The sequence below is a fragment of the Oncorhynchus masou genome, chromosome 25, assembly GCF_036934945.1.
Source record: "Oncorhynchus masou masou isolate Uvic2021 chromosome 25, UVic_Omas_1.1, whole genome shotgun sequence".
Taxonomy (NCBI): domain Eukaryota; kingdom Metazoa; phylum Chordata; class Actinopteri; order Salmoniformes; family Salmonidae; genus Oncorhynchus; species Oncorhynchus masou.
Genome location: NC_088236.1, coordinates 16,834,956 through 16,862,414, shown reverse-complemented (window position 1 = coordinate 16,862,414; position 27,459 = coordinate 16,834,956). Strand labels below are relative to the sequence as shown.

The 27,459-nt window shown below is 41.4% G+C and overlaps 1 protein-coding gene across 2 annotated transcripts in view; it reads right to left on the bottom strand.

Annotated features, from left to right (window-relative positions):
• LOC135513830 (ephrin-A5-like) overlaps window positions 1–26,494 on the bottom strand; it is a 191,105-nt gene extending 164,611 nt beyond the window's left edge. For both annotated transcript variants that reach the window (XM_064936783.1, XM_064936784.1), the window contains exon 1: window positions 25,326–26,494. In XM_064936783.1, coding sequence (XP_064792855.1) covers window positions 25,326–25,450 — 125 coding nt within the window. In that variant the 5' untranslated portion in view covers window positions 25,451–26,494. The remainder of the gene's footprint in view (window positions 1–25,325) is intronic.
• Between the last annotated feature and the right edge of the window lie 965 nt (window positions 26,495–27,459).

Sequence of the window (27,459 nt, the reverse complement as noted above, 5' to 3'; positions counted from 1 at the left end):
ATACACAGCTTCTATATGAGGAGGCATTGACAGTTCTGTATACATAGCTTCTATATGAGGAGGCATTGACAGTTCTGTATACACAGCTTCTATATGAGGAGGCATTGACAGTTCTGTATACACAGCTTCTATATGAGGAGGCATTGACAGTTCTGTATACACAGCTTCTATATGAGGAGGCATTGACAGTTCTGTATACACAGCTTCTATATGAGGAGGCATTGACAGTTCTGTATACACAGCTTCTATATGAGGAGGCATTGACAGTTCTGTATACACAGCTTCTATATGAGGAGGCATTGACAGTTCTGTATACACTTCTATATGAGGAGGCATTGACAGTTCTGTATACATAGCTTCTATATGAGGAGGCATTGACAGTTCTGTATACACAGCTTCTATATGAGGAGGCATTGACAGTTCTGTATACACAGCTTCTATATGAGGAGGCATTGACAGTTCTGTATACACAGCTTCTATATGAGGAGGCATTGACAGTTCTGTATACACAGCTTCTATATGAGGAGGCATTGACAGTTCTGTATACACAGCTTCTATATGAGGAGGCATTGACAGTTCTGTATACACAGCTTCTATATGAGGAGGCTTCTATATACAGGAGGCATTGACAGTTCTGTATACACAGCTTCTATATGAGGAGGCATTGACAGTTCTGTATACACAGCTTCTATATGAGGAGGCATTGACAGTTCTGTATACACAGCTTCTATATGAGGAGGCATTGACAGTTCTGTATACACAGCTTCTATATGAGGAGGCATTGACAGTTCTGTATACACAGCTTCTATATGAGGAGGCATTGACAGTTCTGTATACACAGCTTCTATATGAGGAGGCATTGACAGTTCTGTATACACAGCTTCTATATGAGGAGGCATTGACAGTTCTGTATACATAGCTTCTATATGAGGAGGCATTGACAGTTCTGTATACATTGACAGTTCTGTATACATAGCTTCTATATGAGGAGGCATTGACAGTTCTGTATACACAGCTTCTATATGAGGAGGCATTGACAGTTCTGTATACACAGCTTCTATATGAGGAGGCATTGACAGTGTAAATAAGTCAACTGTTTTATTCCTAATAACGGTATCACTGTGATCACCAGCAGATATGTGATCACCATAATCAATAGACTGATTGATAACAGTTGTAAATGCATAGCATCAGTCTGTACATGATCACATACTAAAATTGACCTTAGCGCTTCCAATATCACCCATGTCAGGAATGGAACGAAATGTCTGGCATACACATGAGCATTGCCATTTACACTAGGCCAATATATTGTTTTGGTAATAACCACACTAGCTCAGCTAAATGTTAGGGTGTTACTTAATACGGCTTTTAGAGTGAGAAAATGAAAATAATCAATTAAATATATGTCATTGTAAATGACATATATATATGTTAATTGCTAATGTAATGTAAATACGCAAAGCAAACGATTAGTGGATTAATATATATTAAATCATGTAACATATGTAACTATGTACTATACAATCAAATTAGTAATAGTATAATGAACCATTATGTCTTGTTAATGATATTACATAACCATCCCACTGGGAAAGGAAGGAGTAGCCTACAGTGCGAAAGGCCAGGACATATTATTATCTGAGACTCTTATCTGGAGTAGAGGGGAATACTGCAGTCAAATTAAAAGTGAAACTGTGTATCGCTTTTTAAAATGGATGCTGCCTCTGCATGTAGATTGAGGGTGAACCCAAACCGCTGTGGGTGGAATATTCCCTCAATTAACTTCACAGCGAGGGAGAGGGGAACTAATCTATACCTGCTTACGGCCATAGCATTCCAGCCCCATGCAGCATACTGAGCCAAGCTGTAAATAAACACGTATATGAGCACGACCAAGCGTGCTGGCCCTTTTCACATTTACTCATTTCTGTTTGGAGAGGACTACAGGCTGTTGACTCCATTGTTGTCAGTGACAAGCAGAGAAATGTTGTGTGCTTGCTACAGGTCAGTGGAGTAGTTCACGATAAGGATGTTTGATCTTGATTTTTCTGTGAGTTAAACTTGTTCTATTTGTATTTGCGACAGCCAAGCATCTGCAATATTGTAGTCTTGTCTTGAAATCCTCACTCTTAGCCACAGTTATGTAGAAGTGATTTTTGACCGTTCCATATGTGTCCAAAAGACATTGATGAATATAAAATGTTTACATACTGTAAATGTGTCTGAGTGTTATCCTTGATAACAAATAAAATAATGTAATCAAATAGATTAACACAAGGAATAAAATAGATGTACATACATCATCTAAAATATATACATTTTATTTGAGTATCTTGTGCATAAGAGTTTCATTTGGTATGGTTTTAGATTTCGCTTCCAATATATCATCATATGGCCATTTCAATTACCATTTTCATGAATGTGCTTTTCTGTAAATTTGCCAGTACTTTAATTAGACCTGCGAAATATATCATAAAACAACAAAATGGGTGATCATTTAAAGCTAATTTGAGCATTTATCGATTTTCTTCTACATTGGTTTTAAAATAGGGTAATTTGGGAGCATTTGGTGCAATCTCTGTCTGCATCTTTCCAGAATGGCTCCGGTAGGTACATGGCCCTTAAGTGCGCTCGTAAATCGGCTTTATGAGTTTTCCAGACATATTGCTGCTAATGTTTCCATCGGACGGCTTTATGGGCACATTGTAGTGACTCCAGTGAAAGATCCGTTCTAATAAATTATAAAAGTGTTGTTGAAAAAAATATATAAGCTTGGACAGAGTGCTTGCTTTTAAACTATAATGGTACAGCTATCAAATACAATTTATTGTTCCTCTCCGCTGAAGGTATATGGGTACTCATACTGTGCAATAAATATAAAAAGTTTAAACTGAAATCCTTTAAGATCGGCACAAACATAACTGTGAGGCAATCACACTTATCAAATGTGTGATTTCATTTTGGCACTCAAAATATCTACATGAGAAAATTAGTTGAAATGTATGTATAGCCTGCATTGGTTTCCAGGGGTTTTATGTGTCCACAATTTGTCTACAAAGAAGACCTTCTCAGACATAATACCATATGAGATATTTGTGAAAGCTTGTTCTTCTGTTCAGAAGTGTGTGGATGTGATGTACGCATGATTACACACATCATGTAAACAAATCAAATTACATTTTATTGGTCACATACACATGGTTAGCAGATGTTAATGTGAGTGTAGCGAAATGCTTGTGCTTCTAGTTCTGACAGTGCAGTAATATCTAACAAGTAATCTTGCATGCCTTTGATACTTAGTGTGTGTTATGTATTGTTCTCCAGATGTTCTCTTTTACAGATCAAATCAAATTGTATTTGTCGCATACGCTGAATACAACAGGTGTAGATAGACCTTTTCAGTGAAGTGCTGAATTACAACAGGTGTAGGTAGACCTTGCAGTGAGGTGCTGAATACAACAGGTGTAGGTAGACCTTTTCAGTGAAGTGCTGAATTACAACAGGTGTAGGTAGACCTTGCAGTGAGGTGCTGAATACAACAGGTGTAGGTAGACCTTTTCAGTGAAGTGCTGAATTACAACAGGTGTAGGTAGACCTTTTCAGTGAAGTGCTGAATTACAACAGGTGTAGGTAGACCTTGCAGTGAGGTGCTGAATACAACAGGTGTAGGTAGACCTTAGAGTGAGGTGCTGAATACAACAGGTGTAGGTAGACCTTGCAGTGAAGTGCTTACTTATAAGCCCTTAACCAATAATGTAGTTTTAAGAAAATACCTAAAAAAAGTAAGAGAAAAGTAACAAATAACTAGAGCAGCAGTAAAATAACAGTAGAGAGGCTGTATACAGGGGGTACCGGTACAGAGTCAATGTGGAGGCTATATACAGGGGGTACCGGTACAGAGTCAATGTGGAGGCTGTATACAGGGGGTACCGGTACAGAGTCAATGTGGAGGCTGTATACAGGAGGTACCGGTACAGAGTCAATCTGCGGGGGCACCGGTGTCGAGGTAATTGAGGAAATATGTACATGTAGGTAGAGTTATTAAAGTGACTTTGCACAGATAATAACAGAGAGTACAGACCTCTTCAGTGTCCATTTCCACAATCCCCAGTCTTCCAGGACACTACCAACTGATCTCCACATCAAAGCCACTTTACAAAGCATGATCCATGTGTGTAGTGTGTTTCGAGCAGAGGATGAAACATTCCCCACCGACCTCTGATATGAACACTATCTCAGGTTACCACTGAAGCTCACAGCCTGTGGGTTATTGCCAGCTAAAGCTCTTTGTTATCGAGTACAAAGGCAGTGTTCGGTAGCCAGGTAGTGGTATTTGTTAAGGGTCAGCAAGGTGTAAAATGGGTTACAACTGGGGCCATGTTTACGGGACCTACCTGGAAATCCCATGGCCAGGGATACCGATTCACACTGACTGTGGAGAGGGAAATATAAAAGGGCACTATTCCTGAGAGTTTCTTATAGAACATCTCAATCCCACATACAGTATTCTTACAATAGACACTGGTGAAATAGATTAAGGGCCAAAAGAGAGGCAGATTAGGATAGAAGGAGGCAGGTAGTCAATTAAGTGGAAGAATGAACTGTAACTGTCAGGAATTTTTCCTAGATGGGAATTGTTGTAATTGTTGTCTTTAAAAAAAAGTAGAGCCGATGTCCTCACCCCTGCGGAAATTGAATTAGCATCATTTAAAAAAATCTACGTGTCAGTTTCAGAGATATGTTTGTTTTGCAGGGGCGGCTTCTCAATCCACCACATGAGTGGATGTCGGCCATCCACATCTGCTTGTTAAACCAGGAGACATCCAGAACATGTCTGTAGCGTCCAAACTGTTTGGCCTATAAAACCAATATGACCCCACCATGGAAAGGTGATACTCTGACGTACATGACGGTGGATTTGCCCTCGAACGCCCACAAGCCTCATCTGAAGGTACCCCGGCACCCGTTGTTGTTTAAATGGAAGTACTTGTGTGGGCAACAGAGAGAAACAAAATGGTCCAGTTTGAGGCCATGTGGAAGAGAGTGATGTGAGTGCTGGAGATGTTTATTTGACCTTTATATAATCACGTAATAATAATTACAGAGAATTTTTGATAAAGATTCATCTTCAGTTTAATGCCGCCAAAGACACGTCACGGGGCTACGGGCCAGAAGGATGAGGGTTCACAGACCACCACAGACAAGCTCACTCTCCCTGCCTGTTTCATTACACTACGATCAGAGCCTTCTGCAGACAATGCAGACAATCAGCTAGGAGAAATCTGATTTTCGAGCCATATTTATAATAAAATATATGCAACACATTTTCCACCAAAAGGTTTCTGTGCCAATGCACCACACAACCAATAAGCAAAGCATACTGACTTCGGCCACTTCAATAACATGGTTTGGGTTTTCAACACCACAATAAATATACTATGATTGATTGATTTTATTTGTCAGTAAACAAAATACATATGCACAAATATTGTTTTAAGTGCCCGGGATTACACAATAAGTACGGCATTTAAACCCATTGTGATCCCTATTTTTTACATAAATACATATACAATTACATAGATACATATACAATTACATAGATACAGACACATTACATAGATACAGGCACATTACATAGATACAGACACATTACATAGATGCAGACACATTACATAGATGCAGACACATTACATAGATGCAGACACATTACATATATGCAGACACATTACATAGATGCAGACACATTACATAGATGCAGACACATTACATAGATACAGACACACTACAGAGATACAGACACATTACAGAGATACAGACACATTACATAGATACAGACACATTAGAGATAGAGACACATTAGAGATAGAGACACATTAGAGATAGAGACACATTAGATATAGAGACACATTACATAGATACAGACACATTAGAGATAGAGACACATTAGAGATAGAGACACATTAGAGATAGAGACACATTACATAGATACAGACACATTAGAGAGAGAGACACATTACATAGATACAGACACATTAGAGATAGAGACACATTACATAGATACAGACACATTAGAGATAGAGACACATTACAGAGAAGGAGATGACAAATGCTCAACCTCCAGATGAGTATGAGGGTGGAATTTAAGTACAATTCTTACAAACTCATTTGGCTGGAAGCTTATTGTTGAGATGTTTGGGGCTGCTGGTGAACCATGATGTGCAGGCATAATCAAAGTGACACTGGAAGCTTATTGTTGAGATGTTTGGGGCTGCTGGTGAACCATGATGTGCAGGCATCATCAAAGTGACACTGGAAGTTTATTGTTGAGATGTTTGGGGCTGCTGGTGAACCATGATGTGCAGGCATCATCAAAGTGACACTGGAAGCTTATTGTTGAGATGTTTGGGGCTGCTGGTGAACCATGATGTGCAGGCATCATCAAAGTGACACTGGAAGCTTATTGTTGAGATGTTTGGGGCTGCTGGTGAACCATGATGTTAATCAAAGTGACACTGGAAGCTTATTGTTGAGATGTTTGGGGCTGCTGGTGAACCATGATGTGCAGGCATAATCAAAGTGACACTGGAAGCTTATTGTTGAGATGTTTGGGGCTGCTGGTGAACCATGATGTGCAGCATCATCAAAGTGACACTGGAAGCTTATTGTTGAGATGTTTGGGGCTGCTGGTGAACCATGATGTGCAGGCATAATCAAAGTGACACTGGAAGCTTTAATCAAAGTGACACTGGAAGCTTATTGTTGATATGTTTGGGGCTGCTGGTGAACCATGATGTGCAGCATCATCAATGTGACACTGGACTAGCGCACTTGACAGAGTCTTTAGGTTGTCTATAGCAAGGTTTTCATCTAATTGGCAACAGATTTTCATGTGAATACAGTGCCTTGCAAAAGTATTCATCACCTTGGCGTTATTACTATTTTGTTGCATTACAACCTGCAATTTAAATAGATTTTTGGGGGGATTTCATGTAATGAACATACACAAAATAGTCCAAATAGGTGATGTGAAATGAAAAAAATAACTCTAAAAATCAATCTAAGTGTCACATGATTTGTCACATGATCTCAGTATATATACATCAGTTCTGAAAAACCAGAGTCTGCAACACCACTAAGCAAGAGGCACCACCAAGCAAGCGGCACCATGAAGACTAAGGATCTCTCCAAACAGGTCTGGGACAAAGTTGTGGAGAAGTACAGATCAGGGTTGGTTTATATAAAAAAAAAAATATCCCACGGAGCTTCCCACGAAGCACCATTAAATCCATCATAAAAAAATGGAAAGAATATGGCACCACAACAAACCTGGCAACAGATTGCCGCCCACAAAAACTCACGGACCAGGCAAGGAGGGCTTTAATCAGAGTCAACAGAGAGACCAAAGATACTCCAATCTCCTATGGGTTATCTGTCCATAGGACCACTTAAAGCCGTACACTCCATAGAGATGGGCTTTACAGAAGTGTGGCCAGAAAAAAAATTAGCTTAAAGAATAAAATAAGAAAACATGATTGGTGTTCACCAAAAGGCATCTGGGAGAGTCCACAAAAACTTTTGAAGAAGGTACTCTGGTCAGATGAGACAAAAATTGAGTTTTTGGGACGTTAACTTCTTGACGCTACCCATCCCTGTTGTGAGATCATTTGTCAGCAACCGCATATTCATGAAATCACAAGTGAAATATTGCAAAAAACAGTTTAGCCTTTTGTTAATTCACTTGTCGTCTCAGATTTTGAAATTATGCTTTAAAGAGAAAGCAATCCAAGCATTTGTGTAAATTTATCGACAGCCTAGCATAGCATTATGTACACTTAGCATCAGGAAGCTTGGTCATGAAAATCAGAAAAACAATCAAATTGACCATTTACCTTTGATGATCTTCGGATGTTTTCACTCACGAGACTCCCAGTTATACAACAAATGTTCCTTTTGTTCAATAAAGATTATTTTTATACCCAAAATAACTCTGTTTGTTTGTCGCGTTATGTTCAGAAATCCACAGGAAAGAGCGGTCACAACAAACTCAGACGGAAATTCCAGATAGTCTCCAAATTTAGAGTGTATTCTATCCTAATCCATCAATTCTATGCATATTCTAGCATCTGGTCCTGAGAAATAGGCCGTTTACTTTGGGAACGTTATTTTTCCAAACATAAAAATAGTGCCCCCTAGCTTCAAGAGGTTAAGGAAAATGCAATGTCTGGCGCAAACCCAACACCTCTCATCACCCCGAGAAGAACATCCCCACAGTGAATCATGGCGGTGGCATTTCATCGGTAGGGACTGTGCAACTGGTCAGAATTGAAGGAATGATGGATGACGCTAAATACAGGGAAATTCTTGAGGGAAACCCGTTTCAGTCTTCCAGAGATTTGAGACTGGGACGGAGGTTCACCTTCCAGCAGGAAAATGACCCTAAGCATACTGCTCAAGTGGTTTAAGGGGAAATATTTAAATGTCTTGGAATGGCCTAGTCAAAGCCCAGACATCAATCCAATTGAGAATCTGTGGTATGACTTAAAGATTGCTGTACATTAGCGGAACCCATCCAACTTGAAGGAGCTGGAGCAGTTTTGCCTTGAAGAATGGGAAAAAAATCCCAGTGGCTAGATGTGCTAAACTTATAGAGACATACCCCAAGAGACTTGCAGCTGTAATTGCTGCAAAATGTGTCTCTACCAAAGTATTGACTTAGGGGGGTGAATAGTTATGCACGCTCAAGTTTCAGTTTTTTTTGTCTTATTAATTTATTACTTATATTTTGCATCTTCAAAGTGGTAGGCATGTTGTGTAAATCAAATGATACAAACCCCCCAAAATCCATTTTAATTCCAGTTTGAAGGCAACAAAATAGGGAAAATGCCAAGGGGACTGAATACTTTCACAAGCCACTGTATTCTAAAATCTTCATAAAAACAATATGCCTTTTCAGAGTCCTTTAGGGAAATTTGGCAATGGAAAACATGACAGGGAAGATTTTTAATTTCTGGACATTTGAGAAATGTAATGGACATACGTGGAGGGAAATTACGAAAACACTACTCCTTGTGTTTTGATGTGTAGCATATGCAAAACGTAAAAAAAAAAAATTGGGGGGGGGGTGGTTATGCTACTTTCCTAAAACAACAATTGTCCACCCTACGGTTCAGCTGTCCGAGACATGAGCACTAACAGGCTTAGGGTTCCACTGTATATCTCACTGGTCACCATAACAACACCAACCCGTAGCACGCACTCCAGCGGGTACATTTCATTAGTCATCCCCAAAGCCAACACCCCTTTGGCCGCCTTTCCTTCCAGTTCTCTGCTGCCAGTGACTGGAACGAATTGCAAAAATCTCTGACGCTGGAGACTTATACTTCCCTCACTAACTTTAAAATTCAGCTATCTGAGCAGCTAACCAATGGCTGCAGCTGTACACATCCCATCTGTAAATAGCCCATCCAATCTACCTACCCCATCCCTATATTGTTTTATTTACTTTTCTGCTTTTTTGCACACCAGTATTTCTACTTGCACATCTTCATCTGCACATCTATCACTCCAGTGTTAATTTGCTAAATTGTAATTACTTGCTACTATGGCCTATTTATTGCCTTACCTCTAGACGTCATTTGCACACACTGTATATAGACTCTTTTTTTTCCTATTGTGTTATTGACTGTACGCTTGTTTATTCCATGTGTAACTCTGTGTTGTTGTTTGTGTCGCACTGCTTTGCGTAAATGAGAACTTATTCTCAACTAGCCTACCTGGTTAAATAAAGGTGAAATATATATATTGTTTTTTTAAGTATGATATTCATATTTTAACTTTTACATATATATAGGGTACCAGTCAAAGGTTTGGACACACCTACTCGTTTCTTTATTTTTTACTATTTTCTACATTGTAAAATAATAGTGAAGACATCAAAACTATGAAATAACAATATGAGACCAAAAAAGTGTTACATTTGAGATTCTTCAAAGTAGCAAACCTTTGCCTTGATGACAGCTTTGCACACTCTGTAACTCTTTAGCATTCAAACGCTCCAGTTACATCTAAACCCAAACCATTCCAGACTGGTTTATGTATGAAGGGGTGTATAAAAGGGAAGCATGCCGAGTCCAGTCCAGAACTTCAATCTAACTCTGGGGAGAGACGACATTCTATCCCAGCTCAGCGTCAACACTAGTTACACAGGATCCCCTTCTCCTACTTCTCTCCCCCCCCCCTCCCTAACATCTCAGGCTGGCCTACATATGCGATCCTCACGCTAGCCCCAGCTAAGACTGATAAAGGCTAACACAACCTCCCTGTCTCCAACACTTCCCACTTCTCTTCCAATCCCCCTTTCCACTCCTGCTGCCGCCTGACTAAACTTTCGCTTCGCATTACTTCTGCCATTCTAACTTCTCCACTTCTGAGCACTATCAATTATGCACTAGAATAACAGTGTGTCCTGGGCCGGGCTGGGCGGTGGGACATAAAGGCCGATTATGAGCGTGAATAATTCAGCCTGAATCCGTGCCATGTCCCTCATACCACTGATACAGGCAGGGAAACTCTGCTCTGCCGTTAATGTACCACAGAGGGAGGCAATATGTACCACGCAGGAAAGCAATCTGTACCACGTACAGAGGTCATCTGAACCACAGACAGGGGTCATCTGAACCACGGGCAGGGGTCATCTGAACCACGGACAGGGGTCATCTGAACCACGGACAGGGGTCATCTGAATCACGGACAGGGGTAAAATGTACCACGGACAGAGGTCATATGTACCACGGACGTAGGTAATATGTACCACAGACATAGGTCATATGTACCACGGACAGAGGTCATCTGAACCACGGACATGGGTCATCTGAACCACGGACAGAGGTAATATGTACCACGGACAGAGGTAATGTGTACCATGAACATATGTAATATGTACCACTGACAGGGGCAATATGTACCACCGACAGATGTAACATGTACCACTGACAAATGTAATATGTACCACGTACAGAGGGCATATGTACCATGGACAGATGTGATATGTACCCTGAACAGATGTAATATGTGCCACGGACAGATGTAATATGTGCCACGGACAGATGTAATATGTACCGTGGACAGAGGTCATCTGAACCACGGGCAGGGTTCATCTGAACCACGGATAGGTGTCATCTGAACCACGGACAGGGGTCATCTGAACCACGGACAGGGGTCATCTGAACCACAGACAGGGGTCATCTGAACCACGGACAGAGGTCATATGTACCATGGACAGAGGTAATATGTACCACGGACAGGGTTAATATGTACCATGGACAGAGGTAATATGCACCACAGGCTGCTGTAACATGTACCACGGACAGAGGTAATATGTACCACGGACAGAGGAAAGGGATACCTAGTCAGTTGCACAACTGACTGTGTTCAACTGAATTGTGTCTTCCGCATTTAACCGAACCCCTCTGAATCAGAGAGGTGCAGGGGGCGGCCTTAATCGAATACTGCATTATTAAAGATCAGATTACTCCCTTGCTCCTCTGCTTATTATCAGATTGGGTTGGAGGATATGTCGAAGGATTGAGCAACTGACACCTGTCGAAGAGAGGTGAAATCACAGACAGACACATTTGACCTCTGGATTTGATGCAGTGAAACAGCATGTGAGAAGCCTCTTGTTTGGTGATGACCAAGTATATTGTCTATCCATTACTTGGTCATCATGTTATTGTTATCTGGGAAATGTAGGACTTTTGAAAACAAAAAAGATTTCAGCAGAATTTATTCATTTAAAATGGAGTTAGTTTTTAATATGGCACGTCTCACTATACAGTTAGTACTAAGCTAAGGGGAGGAACTACCACTCATTCAAAGACATCCGAACAGTCAAGTTCATCCGGAAAAAAAACATTTTCAAACAGGAACACTCAATACGTCACCTTGGTCAGTCAGAAAACTGAATCAAATATAATTATTGTACATAATATGTATCATAAAGTTAGTGAAGGTAAAACCACATGACAAACAGGGGACCTGAGACTGCCTTGCAGCAGTCAGTTGATAGAGCAAGATGTTTACTCTGTCAGTGTAGTAGGTTAGATTCCCCTCACCACCCAGCCTTAAAATGTATGTGCTCAGGACTGTAAATCGCTTTGGATAAAACTGTCTGCTAAATGACATATAGTATACAGTATATTATATATATCACATACACTCAGCCAACGAGATGAGTAGACCTAACGAACAGCAAAAGCACTAGCCTAAGTCAATCTACTATCCCCCATAGTACAAAAGTTGACCTATTCTATTCTGTGTGAGAAATACATATTCCAAACATAGTCGGAGACAGTTGTGGGATGCGATAGTTCCCAAATTAATACAAGCACTAGCATTCCAAAAACCTTTTCACGCCATGTGGCTAATACAACAGATTAGAATGTTTAGCTTAAAATGCTGATAAACTATTAGGCTATTCCTTCACACTATAAGCGCAACATGGCAATGTGCACATTCCATTAGCGGGAAACGCCATTTACAAAAGTGACCACAGATGTGATTATGCATGTAATGTTTTTATTATAAAAAGTTGCATTTTTATGGTGAAAATAATCTTCCCCAAACTTAAAACTCGAGCTTTGCTTATATATGCCAGTTAGGCTCTATACCCTTTATAAAGCGGATTAATGTGCTTCATTTTAAGAAGTTATTTGGCCACTTTAGTTATGATACAAACCTTTTCAAACATATAGGCCTATGGGCTTGGCTACATGAGGTGTGCGACTATGATTTGAAAAAGTCGCCAAAAAAGCCATTGTTTCTTGCCTTATGCTGGGCATCATTACCAAGTGATAATATATAATTCACAAGCGACAGGCTAATATTGTCACCCGTCAGACTATTCTTGATTTAATCGTGTCTTTACATACACTAAGTAATATATGTGTGAAATTGGTTTTGATTTAGAATGGACCATCATCATGTACCTGTATGGAAACAGGGGCAACAGGAGCAGAGAAAAAGACATGGCATCTTTACACTTAAATAGCGAAAGAAGGACGCTTTTCCCTGTGGTTTATATTCATGCCAGGCAGGGAGGCTAAACTCTTGTTGTAAAGAGAAGCAATGTGCATAATATTAAGAAAGTTGAGAAATAAATATAGTAGGCCTAGCCTATAGAAAGCTGATGGTAACCTCCTCTTTTTAATAGAAGCCATCAGCAGTATCAGAGCTTAGAGAAGCCTAATTACCGTGACTAAATGGTGGAATTTGACTGCCTTCAAGACTCATGACTTTTCCGTTGGGTGCAAAAAACAAAAACAGTGGACAAAAACGGGGCTGTTTTTTTGATGAGAGGTCGAAGGAGAATGGCAAGAATCGTGCAGGCTAACAGGCGTGCCACAAAGGCAAATAACGGTGCTGTACAACAGTGGTGTGCAGAACGGCATCTCGGAACACACAACTCATCAGTCCTTGTCACGGTGGGCTATTGCAGAAGATGACCACATCGGGTTGCACTCCTATCAGCTAAAAACAAGAATAAGCAGCTCCAGCGGGCACGCCATCACCAACATTGGACAACTGAGGAGTGGAAGAACATTTCCTGGTCCGACAAATCCTGGTTCCTGTTGTGTCATGCTGACGGCAGAGTCAGGATTGGCGTAAGCAGCATGAGTCCCTGGCCCCATCCTTCCTGGTGTCAACGGTGCATGCTGGAGGCAGTGGTGTAATGGTGTGGAGAATATCTTCCTGACACACGTTAGGCCCTTCGATAGCAATTGAGGAACGTTTCCCATGCCCTCAAAAATTGTAGCTATTCTGGAGACAAAGGGGGTTCCGACCCGGTACTAGAAGGGTATACCTAATAAATGGTATATTATAGCATATAGTTGTATACCAGTAATATGAATGTATTGTTGTGTTCAAAAATATATATACACTTCAACAAATTAAACACATTTCATAATAAAAGTTAAAAGGATTTTTTTTTGAAGTGTGAATAACATAGTAATTTTTGTTTTACCTAAATCTCTCAATAAATAAGAACAAAAATAAATTTGAAAACATTTAATGTAATTTAGGTAAAATAATCAAATAAGACATTGAAATACAATTCCAGTCAAAAAAACAAACAACGCAAAAACATAATTCCTTACATGCATTCCTATCCATTAAACTAAGTTCTCATTGATCTGTATTTCAAAAGATTGATCCTATTATATGAATAACAACAGGAACACAGCAGCCTAAATTAAGACACTAGCACTAGTGAGGCAAACAACGCTGTTCCAACATTGTTAATTCCTGGGGAAATTAAAAACCTCCTGCAAACTCCCCCATCTAATACTGGCTAGAATGTCTCCGGTCGTGTTCTAGGAATGACATGGAGTTCTGACGCTAAGGAGTACAGATCACAGCAGGTGAGACGGAACTCTGGAACTATGGTAACTCTGAAACACTGGAACACTGGATGAAGTGTTCTGTGTGTTCCGTGTTCTATGGAACTTGAGCCGGCCCACTGTATATTCCAACAAGACCTTTTCAAAACCAAAAGCCAACCACACAGAGAGAAAAACACTACTACTAACGTTATGTCTGAAACAAGAATGTGTGCCTATTCATTGCCACAAGAAAATGTTTAGAGCAGTACAGCTGGAGACATTTAAATCAAATAAAGTCTGAATGCCCTTGTTTTGTTATCCAATTGCATTCTTTCATGTGTCTCGTGACTATTACTGCTCTGTGACTGACCCACCTCCATCTCGTGAAATATTGGCATAATCACAGATTCATTTGAGATTCTTTTCTATTCTCAGTACGACTACCCTCCGCACAGTTCCTTTAATCACACATCTGTTATTTTGTGCCATTTTATATACAGTTGAAAATTCTAAAATCTCTTGTCATGTATGGCGGTACAGTTTGGCTCAAAAATGTCTGCCAGCATTACCCCTTTGTATATGTCTGCTCAAAAGGCTGGCGCAACATTTGTATTTCTCCTCACTGAACCTCCATATGTTTTCTGTCTCACTCACTTTTACGCGCATATACACACACAGAGATACAGTTGCGTATTAGCCAGCCGTCAGTCAGCAAGGCCAGCCACAACACTGGGCCTAACCCTAACACAGTGCATGCTGAGTCACCCCAGCAGGAACCCCCAAAACCCAAGACTTATTACGGACACATCTACTAGTAATCTCTGGGAGAGAGAGAGACAGAGAGACAGGGAGGCAGAGAGACACAGAGACAAAGATAGAGACACAGGGAGAGAGAAAGAGAGAGAGACAGAGACAGAGAGACAGAAAAAGAGTCAGAGTTAGAGAGAAGGAAAGAAAGAAACAGAGAGAGAGAGAGAGGAGAGAGAGAGGGAGGGAGGGGGAAGGGGGGAGAGACATAGGTAAAGAGAGAGAGGGGGAGCGAGTGAGAGAGGGAGAGGGAGAGGAAGAGAGGGGGAGAAGGAGAGAGAGAGGAAGGGGGGGAAAGCAAAATAGAAAGGAGAAAGTGGGGAAAGAAAAAGGCATGTTTCTCAAACACCTCACAGACAACCAGATCAAGTCTCAACATCAGTTAGCTATTCCCCCAAACACCATGCCACTAACATACCACTACCACATCCTTAAACAATCTGTAGCCCCAGACCCTGTTCATCACTTCTGTTTATACAGGGGGCTTAAGGCACTTTGGGGTCTCCCCTTAAGTCTGTCTTATCTCATTATCCTTTAAAACTGATTAATATGAATACCCAAGCTTTCTAAGAAAGGAGGGAAGGAGGGAGTAGAGGAAGAATAGAAAGATGGGGGACTTGAGAGGAAGAGGTTTTGTGTCTCAGGACAAAGAGCTGATGGCTTTGTAATCCTCTCAGTGACTCCATGTTCATACCCTGGGTAGCAGCAGCAGCTATGGGACAGGCTGGGATAGCCTGCATTGCTTTAAAATACCTGGGTACAGGGGTTTCACTCTGAAGAGATTTTGGGTATAGAAAATGTACATGGAAAATTAATCTCCACAACTTGAGCTCCACAACAAAATATGAACTCTACTTCTTAAAAACAGCAAAGCAGTTGTTGAATGTGTGTGTGGTATGTTCTACGTACGCTCATGTTCTGTTCTGATGTCATATTTGGTTATCTGGGATAATGTTTGCATTATCCAGCCAACCAAAGCCAGGCCATGAGCAGAGGGTGGGGATGGAATTAGGGAAGAGAGGCAGAAATGGCTGGAAACTGAGGTGTGAAACAAGTGATGAGGGGGACAAATAGAAGGGTGTGAGGGGTATACAGCAGCCTGATCACTAAAATAAGACTTCAATTTCAGATATTTCAGAAGGTTGAGAACATAGATATCTGCAAAAAAAAGTTGATAAAAGAAACAATTGCGGGCATGATCTCGTGATGCTCAGAGCCGAAGCGCTTTGTTTAGACCACTAGTATACTTGATGCTACTTGATGGTAATAAAACATTGTTTTTTATTATTATATTTTAAGCCTTCCCAAACCATATCCCTCACCTTAACCACTCTAAATTAATGCCTAAACTCTTAACATTTGAGTTGTTTCTGTTTTAACCTGTAACCACATGGAATTAACCCTGTAACTCTGTTACATTTCGAAGGGAAACTATGAGATCTTGTTGTATATAGAGCCACCTCCTAAACACTCTCCTCAGCCTCGGTTATAACACTCTGCCTTCCCCCATCTCCTCCTCGTCTCTTCCTCTCCTCAGTGAACGTGCTACAACTTCAGCTGTGGCCCCCACTCCTGCCTCATCAACCCTTCCAACTGCTCCATCTCCCTTCTCTCCCTCCGTTTTAAAGGCATGCCTACTTTCAGCCGAGAGAGAGAGGACAGAGAAAGGAGAACAATGACTGCCTTTCAGCCCGTCAGAACCCGGCCAGGGAGAGAGACTCGATCGCTGCTGCGTGCGCGCGCACGTGTGTAGGTTGTACTCGGAGGGCCAGGGAGAGAGACTCGATTGCTGCTGCGTGCGCGCGCACGTGTGTAGGTTGTACTCGGAGGGCCAGGGAGAGAGACTCGATTGCTGCTGCGTGCGCGCGCACGTGTGTAGGTTGTACTCGGAGGGAGTTTGGAAGCGGCTGAACTGTTTTGTGGTGCCTCTCTCCAGTTCAAGCAGCGGGGGCTAAGCGAGGTGAAAGCGTTGTTGATGTGTTTGTGTTTAGGGACATGGAATTGAGAGGGGAAATATGAAGTAGTGTTCATATTCAAAACAATGTCTGGCCCATCGACTGATATGCCAACACCCGCATTAGCTACGCTAGACTGAAGCAGACACACAGACCAACATCCTGCTTCCAAAACCCACAAGCTGAGACTGGGCTTTCAGTGGCTCTGACTGACTGTATACAGGTGTGGAGGTGGATATACTCTGTTACAAAGGTACAGTAGGATAAAAACAGTATATTCCCTTAACACTTTGTGGGGCAACGACATACTGCAATTTTATTTAGGCACCTGGAACTACAGTACAATAAAATGTGCTAGCGTTTCCTTCTTGAATGTAATATTCTTCCCACATAGAAGCAGTACTCAGTACAGCATGGGCTCTACTCATGGAGATGGACGTTTGGGAATAAACTCAGCAGATTATTACAGTCAGATTGAGGAGAAGGGAAACCATGACCAAGGCTTCTGGCTGGTGACATTTCATTCTTTAATACACGTGTCTCTCTCTCCCTTGTCATTTACGAAGGCCTACACTGTCAATTAGGTATTTGTTCTGGAGATGTGACGTCTTCTAGGATACATTCTCCACACTGCTCTCCAACCCAGCTAGAACAACATCCACTCACTCCCCCGCACCGCCAAGCCAGTCAGCCCCAAAGTTAAATAAGGAAAATGTCTGTGAATGTCCGAAGTCAGTGTACCATGAAAGGAATTATCTGTGGAAAATGGGTCTGGCAAAACCGAGGGTCTCAAATGGTTGGTCTCGGCCCGTCACATTTTCCAATTGCACAGAAAAGGGTGATGACAACAAGAAAATCAATCATTCAATCATGCCCTTCTGGTCTTTTCATGCAAATGTTGTTATTGCGTCAAAATGCAATTGAACTTTGAGTGTAAATTAGTTTAACAGCGGAACACAGAAAACAAATCAAGCAAGACTAAATTAGCTTGTTGACATCAAATAAATGAATAAAGAATTGTACTACACTTGATCAAAAGTTTAAAAAAAAATGTAATCACAAAGAAATTTATTTTTCTTGGCGTTAATTTAAAAAAATATATATGTCTATGCACCTGACCTCCGCATAAATGTAACATGTCCAAAATAGACACAGAACATAAATGTCTCTATGTTGACACAGGGCATAAAGAACTGCTGCCATGGGTGACAATGTTGAGTTGCTACATGTTCCAGTCAACCTGTCAAAACTGAAACAATGCATTGAGCCATGCAATCACCGTACACTCAACAGGAAGAAGAGGAGCAGTGTGGACAGGAAGGAAAGGATTGGAGGGGTGGAGGGCAGGAGTGTCCATGTCTGAGAAATTCCTCGCAGATTGGGGTTTGGAGTATGGGGGGGGGGGACAATAGCGCCCACATGTGGTCTGGGAAGGTAGATCACTCCATGCCACTACCAGCTGCTTCCAGACCTCCCCCTCAAAAAATGTGTGTGGATGGGGGGGTACTCTGCTAGGCAGGGAGGAGGGTGGGGGGTGAACTCTGCTAGGGAGGGCAGAGGTTGGGGGCGTGTACTCTGCCTGTGGTGGGGGGGAGACCAAGGGTAGGGGCAAGGACTGGGGGCGAGGGCCTCTACAGCTCCAGACAAAGGCATAATGCCCATAGACATATAACGCATAGAATAGACATATTCCTAAAATTGTAATTCACAGCTTTAGAGAAACAAGGACAAAAGACAGCATGCGTTAACGATAAACTGCATCTAACATCTACCCCTGAGAAATGGTCCAGATTCCTTTGTGGTCTTTAGAGCTATAGGTAATGGTTAGAGCTGGGATAGGGAGATCTGGTCCAGAATCAATTTTGAAAGAGTACACCAAAGACCTTTAAAATGATCCCCTCTCTCCTATACCTCAGAGAACCCTGAAACACAGAAACTATACTCAGACCTGGGGGAAATAAAGCCAAAACTCAGGGACACCGGACAGGGAAAAGTTATTTCTATCAATGTTGTGACAGAATTTTATAAAAGTATAGTATACGATCGGACACATGTGGGTGTTGCGTAAGCTGGTTAATACTGTATTGTTTCCAAGTAAAGCTATAGCGTTGCTGTGAAAGCTGGGGATTAGTGGGCAGCTGAATGGAGATGGGCCGGCCGATAGTGGAGTTTCAAGCACTGCACATGACATTGGAGTGATTAATCTCAAAACAAAGCAGAAATCTGGACATTGAAATGAGTTACGGCCACAGTACAGTACAGCCATCTATAGCCTACCAGTGCAACAACAACCCAAACCTCCAAAGTGTAGAACTTTGGTTAAATCATTTGGGGAAATATTTTCTGCTCTCTTGGATGTATATGACTTTTTAACTGGGACAGTAATATATCAGAATTAACTTCCACATAAAAATCTACCAATACAAAATTAACAAAAATCAAATTTGCAAATAAAAAATCTAAAAGTGTACTTTTTTTCTGTGAAACGCATGTTTTCCACAATGATATACAAGATAATCTAATCTCCAACGAGTGAAAGACATCCACAGATTCCTGTGAAGCTGCGTGTTCTGCCCGCTGCTCGGCATCTCTAACAGGGTCAAAACCGAGAGGCCTTCTCCTCTGTTCAAGACCAGCGCTCACTGAAGAAAAACTGATCCACCCTCACGTATTTTACTGAGCTATGTTCTCCTCTCTCTCACATTATAACAGTCCACCATGGATACACTTCAGAGGTAGAACATGATGCTGTTGTTATCACCGCATAATAAGTCAAAAATACACAGAGGTTACTTGTTCAAACACTTTGTTCAGTTTCCTCAAAAGGCTCTCTTTAATTTGGAAAGATATTAGGATGGCTTGTATGACAACGGACTTCAAATAGTAGGCACTACGGAAAAAAAAACATTCAGGAGAAGAGACCCCTCATTAATGTATTGGGTCAATATATTTGTCAAATTAAAATGAACTTTATTAACCGGCTTTGTCCAAAAGCAGTAAATGCTATTTTGCCCAAAAAAAGTCATTCTCATTCATATCACAAAGTATCCTCCTCTCAGGTCATATTTTTCCATGAATCCTTCGGGCAACTGTTTGATTTAATAATATGTTGTATCTCTACTGCTCTTTCCCTCCAATGCCATCTCTTTCCCTTCTCTCTCGCTTTCTCTTTCCATTTCTGTTGAGTCTACCCTGCTGTTGCAGACGCTGCAGGGATGAAATAACGGCAGAGCAAGAGGTCATTAACGAGAACTAATCAGCCTTCAGTCAGAGAGGGAGGGAGGGAGGGAGGGAGGGAGGGAGGGAGGGAGGGGGAGGGAGGGAGGGAGGGAGGGAGGGAGGGAGGGAGGGAGGGAGGGAGGGAGGGAGGGAGGGAGGGAGGGAGGGAGGTAAAAATAATTCTGAGGGTATAGTAAAAGAACAACAGGGCAGAGGAGAGTGAATGTGTGGGGGGTGTGGGGTCAAATGTATTTTAAACTCAACTAAAATCCACTATTACATTGGAAAATATTTCATGTAAGTAAATATGCTATTAAATAGGACAAGGAATTGTAATCTAAAAATATAAGTAATGTAAATAAACAAGGACGTATTGTGTTTTGATCCCTGGACTCCTGGGTCTCCTGGATACGGCTACGGTAGAGACTACGGGGTGTGGAGACCGGCTTTCCCTCTACAGTCTGAATATGTACTGTGTCTGTGTTAGTGCACAGTCAGCACACACACAGCGACAGACAGTTTGTTACGTCCCGTGGCTCGGTGATAGGTAATGAGAAGTCCAACCGGGAGAGACGTAATTATGAGAGGTTTGCGAGAGTGTGTAGGAGAGGGACCAAGCCCCTGGTGACCTCCTGGCCCATTCTTCACATAGCACAGAGACATGCACAGAACGGCCTGAAAGCTATGAGTGAGGCCAGCAGATCGGGTTTGGGGTCAATACCATTTTAGTTCAGTCCATTCAGTCCAAACGTACTTTTGTAAATCTCTCTCTCTCTCTCTCTCTCTCTCTCTCTCTCTCTCACACACACCACACAAGTTCTCTGGCAGACTTATTTATTTATCTCTGTCTGTGTGTGTGTGTGTGTGTGTGTGTGTGTGTGTGTGTGTGTGTGTGTGTGTGTGTGTGTGTGTGTGTGTGTGTGTGTGTGTGTGTGTGTGTGTGTGTGTGTGTGTGTGTGTGTGTGTGTGTGTGTGTGTGTGTGTGTGTGTGTGTGTGTGTGTGTGTGACCTCTCTAGCTAGCACTAGTTGGGTCCATGGAGGGACTCCTGAAATATCTAATTGTATTCATTAATTTTGTGGTCACCAGTGTGGGACAGAGACAGAGTGGCCTACAGCTACGGGGGAGAGGGGAGTTGAAGGAAGAGCTCTCACCAGCAGGACAGCAGGAACCTCCTTAGAGAAAACAAAGTGACTAAATACAAGGTACTGAGATAAAGAAAGATAGAAAGAAAGAAAAAGAGTGAATAGTAGGTAGGATCCTGGGAGAAAAAAACTTTCCATCAAGGACATTAGAAATAATCACAGGGACTGAGAGAGAGAGAGAGAGAGAGAGAGAGAGAGAGAGAGAGAGAGAGAGAGAGAGAGAGAGAGAGAGAGAGAGAGACGAAAAAGAGGAGAGAGAGTATATAGACATAATATGACATTTGAGTGTAATGTTTACTGTTAATTTTGTATTGATTATTATCTATTTCACTTGCTTTGGCATTGTTAGAATATGTTTCCCATTCCTATAAAGCCCTTAAATTGAAATTGAGAAAGATTCACCAGAGTAATTAAGCAGTTTCCTTTTTCTCCTGCCCAAGGTGTGAAGTATCTAAATGCTTTCTTCACTTTGGGTCAACAGAGCTTGTAGGAGAGCCTCCAGTCTGCTCCCATACACCACTGAACTGTAGATGCAGTCGTGTGAAGAAGAAACACCTCTAATAGCAGATAACAAAGGACTATGATTTCTTCACACTTCCCTTTGGGGACTAATATCTGATTGTTTTCTGTTTGTGAATCAGTTTGACCGTCAGCCTACTGGTGATTGGGATCTTCATAGAGCTTTGATGGAGAGGTCAATACACTTAATATACACCCTACTCCATACAACACCGCTGGCTCATACAGATATAGGAATACATATTCATTTACCGAGGCATCTGTAACAAAATGTTTGCTCTCCTGTCCTCTCTTTCCGGTCGTTCTAGTTTTCTGACTCTGCCCTACAGGGTTTGCTAATGTAACTTGCTAGCTAAGTGGTTAGCTTGCAAGAGAAAGCTTCTTGGTTACAGAAGAGACAATCAATCCCCTCCTGGATCAAGATCCCTGCATCCTAAACATTTTTTGGGGAAAGGAATAGCGGCCTTTGTGTCACTGCCAGTAATCCCTGTTATGGTACGGGAACCATACGAAGGTATGAGCCTCTGGATACCACCCAACACTAGTTCAGAGTCAAACAAACTTGATTAGTGTAAGTAGGAGAAGATGACTAACATTATTAAAGCCTGTTTCCTGTCCTCGGGCTAGTCAGGAGTTCAGAAACAAGACAAGGGAAACAACCTATAACTCGATTTCACAAGTTCAACACTATTGGAGCTCGCTCACGTCTCCACAGAGTTCTGTTTTGCTTTCCTTCAATTTCAACTCGAAATTTACAGTAAATTTACTCAAAGGTTTTAATTTCTGTAGCTTAATTTTTTATTCCACTGGAAGTAAGCAAACTGTCAGCACATCTGGAGTAAATCAAGCGGTCCACAGAACCGCCAGTCAAAGTCTTTGTGAAAAATGTGCACCCTAATGAAACTGTGTCTATCAGCGTAACACATCAGACTGAGCTCAAATTTGTGTTACTTCTGTTGAACAAAGCAGCACACAAATAAACAACTGGCGTAAGCTGGAGTGTAGAGCTGGACCACAGCGGTCATGATGGAGTGTACCAGCACTAGGGATACCTAGTCTAAGGCTAGAATGGCCCCAGCTCAACTAGATCCCTACGCTTGTACCCTGACCACTAATTGCTTTCAGCATGAATATTTTTTCAGAAACTTCAAAATTAATATAAATAGTTATTAAATAATGTATATGTAGCCATGATAAAATACTTTGTATGTTTTTGGAGAATACGCTTAGGTGATCCATTCAGCAAATACTAAATAATTTTGGCATTTGAGTGAGTGAACAGCAACAACTTAATTGGACAAATTCAGACTAGGGTTAATGTATAGTCATACAAAAAGTCAAGTACTGTTTTGCAATTAGAATAACACATGAAATAAGCTAAATATGACAAGTCAATACACTTGACTATGTGAAGTATGATTGCTGCTGTTAAGTTTTCCAGAAAATGTGATATGACATGTACAGTATGACCCTCTGTATTTGGAAAATGTAAAAAGCTACACTTTGTATGCTATGACCTCAAGGAAATGTAAACGTTAACCTCCGCTGACCTTAGTCTCACTACGTAAAACTAAGACGTGGGTGCTTCATTGTAGCCTACAATATATTAGCAATAGACACCACATCTTAATCCTATACTAGATAACTATGTGAAACTTGCCCAAATGCAGTCGGTTCTCTCTCTCTCTCAATCAACTTCAATTCTGTTTTAAATTATTCAATCAAGAACTCCACATAAAAAAAATATGTATTTTGCACAATGCTTGCTGATATCAACTACTTTGTGAAAAAGTTTTAGAATATTATGTATCATAACGTAGGCTACATGTCCAACATCCTTACTCAATATTCAATAAAATGAAGTTTATTAAATAATGTGATATCTAATAAATCAATTAAGTGGGGTTAGTTGTGGCAAAACGAGGGCATTGGTTTGTTTACGAATTTGTCCTTCAATGTAAACTATCAATGTTTCACGGTTGCCAAACTATTCTGGTCATGGGCTAATACGTCGGTGTATACCTTCTACATTTCATATATTGATTATCAACTTGTTTTAACGTTTGTGGTTTTAGACAGTATGACAATACCTACATTGTATGCTATACTCGCACGAAGTAGATTACTTTAGCGCAGCAAAAATTGCTGCTTTCACAACCAGTCAACCTACAATTGAATTACAGTATGTTCATATTAATTCAATATCAATGATTTAACCATTTAAACCTATGAATCATAATAATTGCATAATTACGTAATTCAAAGTCGGGGAGAACATTTTTGGGAAACATTACAGAGGAGCTTTTTCACTGGATTAAAACATGTTTTCTGAATAAGAACAAGTGGATTGGATGAATCCCTTGTGAACAACGCATATCATGATCAAATTAAAAGACAAGAGATTAAACGACTAAATTAAGTGCAACCTATCAGCATAGCGAGGCTTTATTCCTGGTTAAGTAGGCGTATTATTGATTTCTTATAAGCTTCTAAATTGGAAGTGCGACCCATAAATGTGCCCATGGCCTACAACTAGTGACAAAACATACGTCGTACAGATTTGAGCGCTTCCCGCTCACATGCTACATCTAAATTGTAATATTTTCGCGCGCTTGCAGTTCTCGGAAATAAGAAATATGGGTTAATCATGGTGCCATTTTATCCGTGAATTGACAGCACTTGCTGAGTTGAATTCCGCTCATTCAAAGATGAGAGATGTAGGCTACATATACGTTGTAGGCCTAAACCATCCAAGCAATACAATGGTACACGCATTATTCTACATACTCCAACGGTAGGCTTTACTACAAATCCATTCGAATTAACCCACAAATAATGTTCCATGATTTAACCGGGGCATATTCAGAAGACAGGCACGAGCGCCCAATCGATTCACAAACACGGAATGCAGACACTGGAACAAGCAAGAGATTACTCTCCAACCGTGCGCTTTTCGGGTGACACATCGCATAGGCTTATTATGACAATATTCTAGATTTGATCAACTTGACTTGATTACGGTTGACTGAAAACAATTCAGTGTAGACTGTATCCAAAATAGGTTAGCCTATATTCAACCTGTGCGCACAGGTTGTGTTCTGTTGAACCAATAGCCGACCCACATTTCTGGGAAATAGCCTATAACCCATCAGAGAGAACTGTTCAATAAGCACGACTCTATACCTTAAATAAAAGAAACCGTGACATTTGTCTATACACACGCCCCGGCCAGTGGTGAGATCACAGAGACAACATCGACTCCCTTCGGCCCCACTGGCCGCTCTGAGTGGCACCTACCTGGGGTTGGTTCGGTTCCAGAAGACGGCATACCGGTCGGCCACCACCTTGGAGCTGGGCTCCTGGCTGAATACACACATCCATAGCACCAGAAAGACAAATAGCACCATCTCCACTTTCAACATCACAACAGCAAAGTTCGGCACGTATTCCTCTTCGATGTGGGGTGACTGCACGATCTGTCAGTTCGAGGTACACTTCAGCTGGAGAGATGCCTTCTTTCGTTTACATTTGTGTGCCTTTTCTTTCCTCTGTCGCAGTTTATGGATGACAGAAAAAGGCAGGACAATTCAATACAACAGAAAATCGCTGTCTCCTACACCACTACGTGCGAAGGGCTTTGATAGCGCAACCTGCGATATAGATGACGCCTTACTGGTCACTTGGTTAAAATTAATTGACGACGGTAGCAGGTGAAGTTATCAAATGCAAGTGTCACTCTGTGTAGTGCATCTCGCTCAGGTTCAGTGTCCGGGTTCAGTTTTATGTGTTCATGGGACGTCAGCTTTGACGGCTCCAGGATAGGTAAAAATCACTCCTAGGGCAGACACTTTTTTTTACACAAATGTACAAAAAGGGATATCAATACATGCAGTCAGATGTATAAAACGTTGATTAGAATGACCATCTAATACAGAGTCTCTGTAAGGTCATGGCATGCGCTGAGCTGGATCCGTGTCAGGACTGTTCGCTGGGAATCAACAGCGCAGAGGGTAGGGTAGGTCCAAGACCGATAATGAGAAACGAAAAGAAGCAATCTCGCGCTTTAGCTCGAGTCCGTCAGATGTCAACGTTTACAGAGGTGGAACTTTAGAAAGCCACATAGGCAACCCCCGGCTGCAGTGAAGTCGTTTATACGTAACGCTGTCTCACTGCTCTGTTCGGAGACTGGCCGAAAAGGGCTGCTATCCTTTCTCAGCGCTGTCTTGAAAGTGTCACGGGTAGGTGGGGAGGAGTCCGCCCTCGAGCCTCTCTCATGCGCTGCTGCTGGGTGACAGTAGGGCAGCTTGTTTGCCCGGAACCCAAATGGCAGCATTCCACAGCATTCTCTTCATATATAACCATTGGAGAGAAAAAAATAAAACACGCTTTATTCATGTGCTTCTTTCACCTGATGTTTAGATTCAACCGGACGAGACGAGAGGGAAGGTGAGAGCAAAGGCAGTTCGTTGCTGACTGCCAGAGAGTGGGTTCGGTTACAGCCGACCGGAGGATAGTCCCATTGGTTTGAATTTTGAATGGGCGTCACACTAACAAAACAAGATCCCTCCCCTCCCAACCGAACTAATTCAATTACTGTGTGGAAGCTGAATTGCACCGCTTGCACAGAGAGAAGGAGCCCGGGATAGGGACCGAGAGATACACTGTTAGATCATACTGATAAACGCACTGAGCAGGCTATTTAATTACCGAGCAAACGGACAGAGACCAAGAATCGAGTTACAATCTGGACCAACAGTATGTGTGTGTGTGTGTGTGTGTGTGTGTGTGTGTGTGTGTGTGTGTGTGTGTGTGTGTGTGTGTGTGTGTGTGTGTGTGTGTGTGTGTGTGTGTGTGTGTGTGTGTGTGTGCACTTTCTCAGAATATAATTAGAATGAACAAAATACATATTGTTTGTCACGTTTGTAGCCCTGCGCATATATGGTTTTGAAGTTAATAGACTTTTAAGCATCCTTTTTTATTGTCATTATGACATGACCCTCAGCAGCGGGTGGACATCCAACTTGTTGCGGTCAATGCAGCGCCCAGACGCCCCGTAGTGGAGACCAGGCAAACCAGCCTACAACAGGCACAAAGAAGTCATACTCATCTAATACATTTTTTCCTGATATAACTAACCATTCTCCATGCACTGTAATTTACAGATTTACAAAAGCTATTGATAAGAGTTATAGGTAAATTAGTAATCCGTTTGGATAACCTTATGATCGCTGGAGACAAACATCGAAAGCATGGTACTATAAGGTTCTATTTGCAAAAATATGAAATCTTTATGAAATCATTTACTTTAATGTTGGGAATCGTCATTGGTTTGAAAGGTGTCTCCATTTTTTCTATTGTACTCTTTTGAACTTAACATTAATTTGGGTATTTAGAGCACTACATAGGTAGAAAACATTGAACAGACTGATCA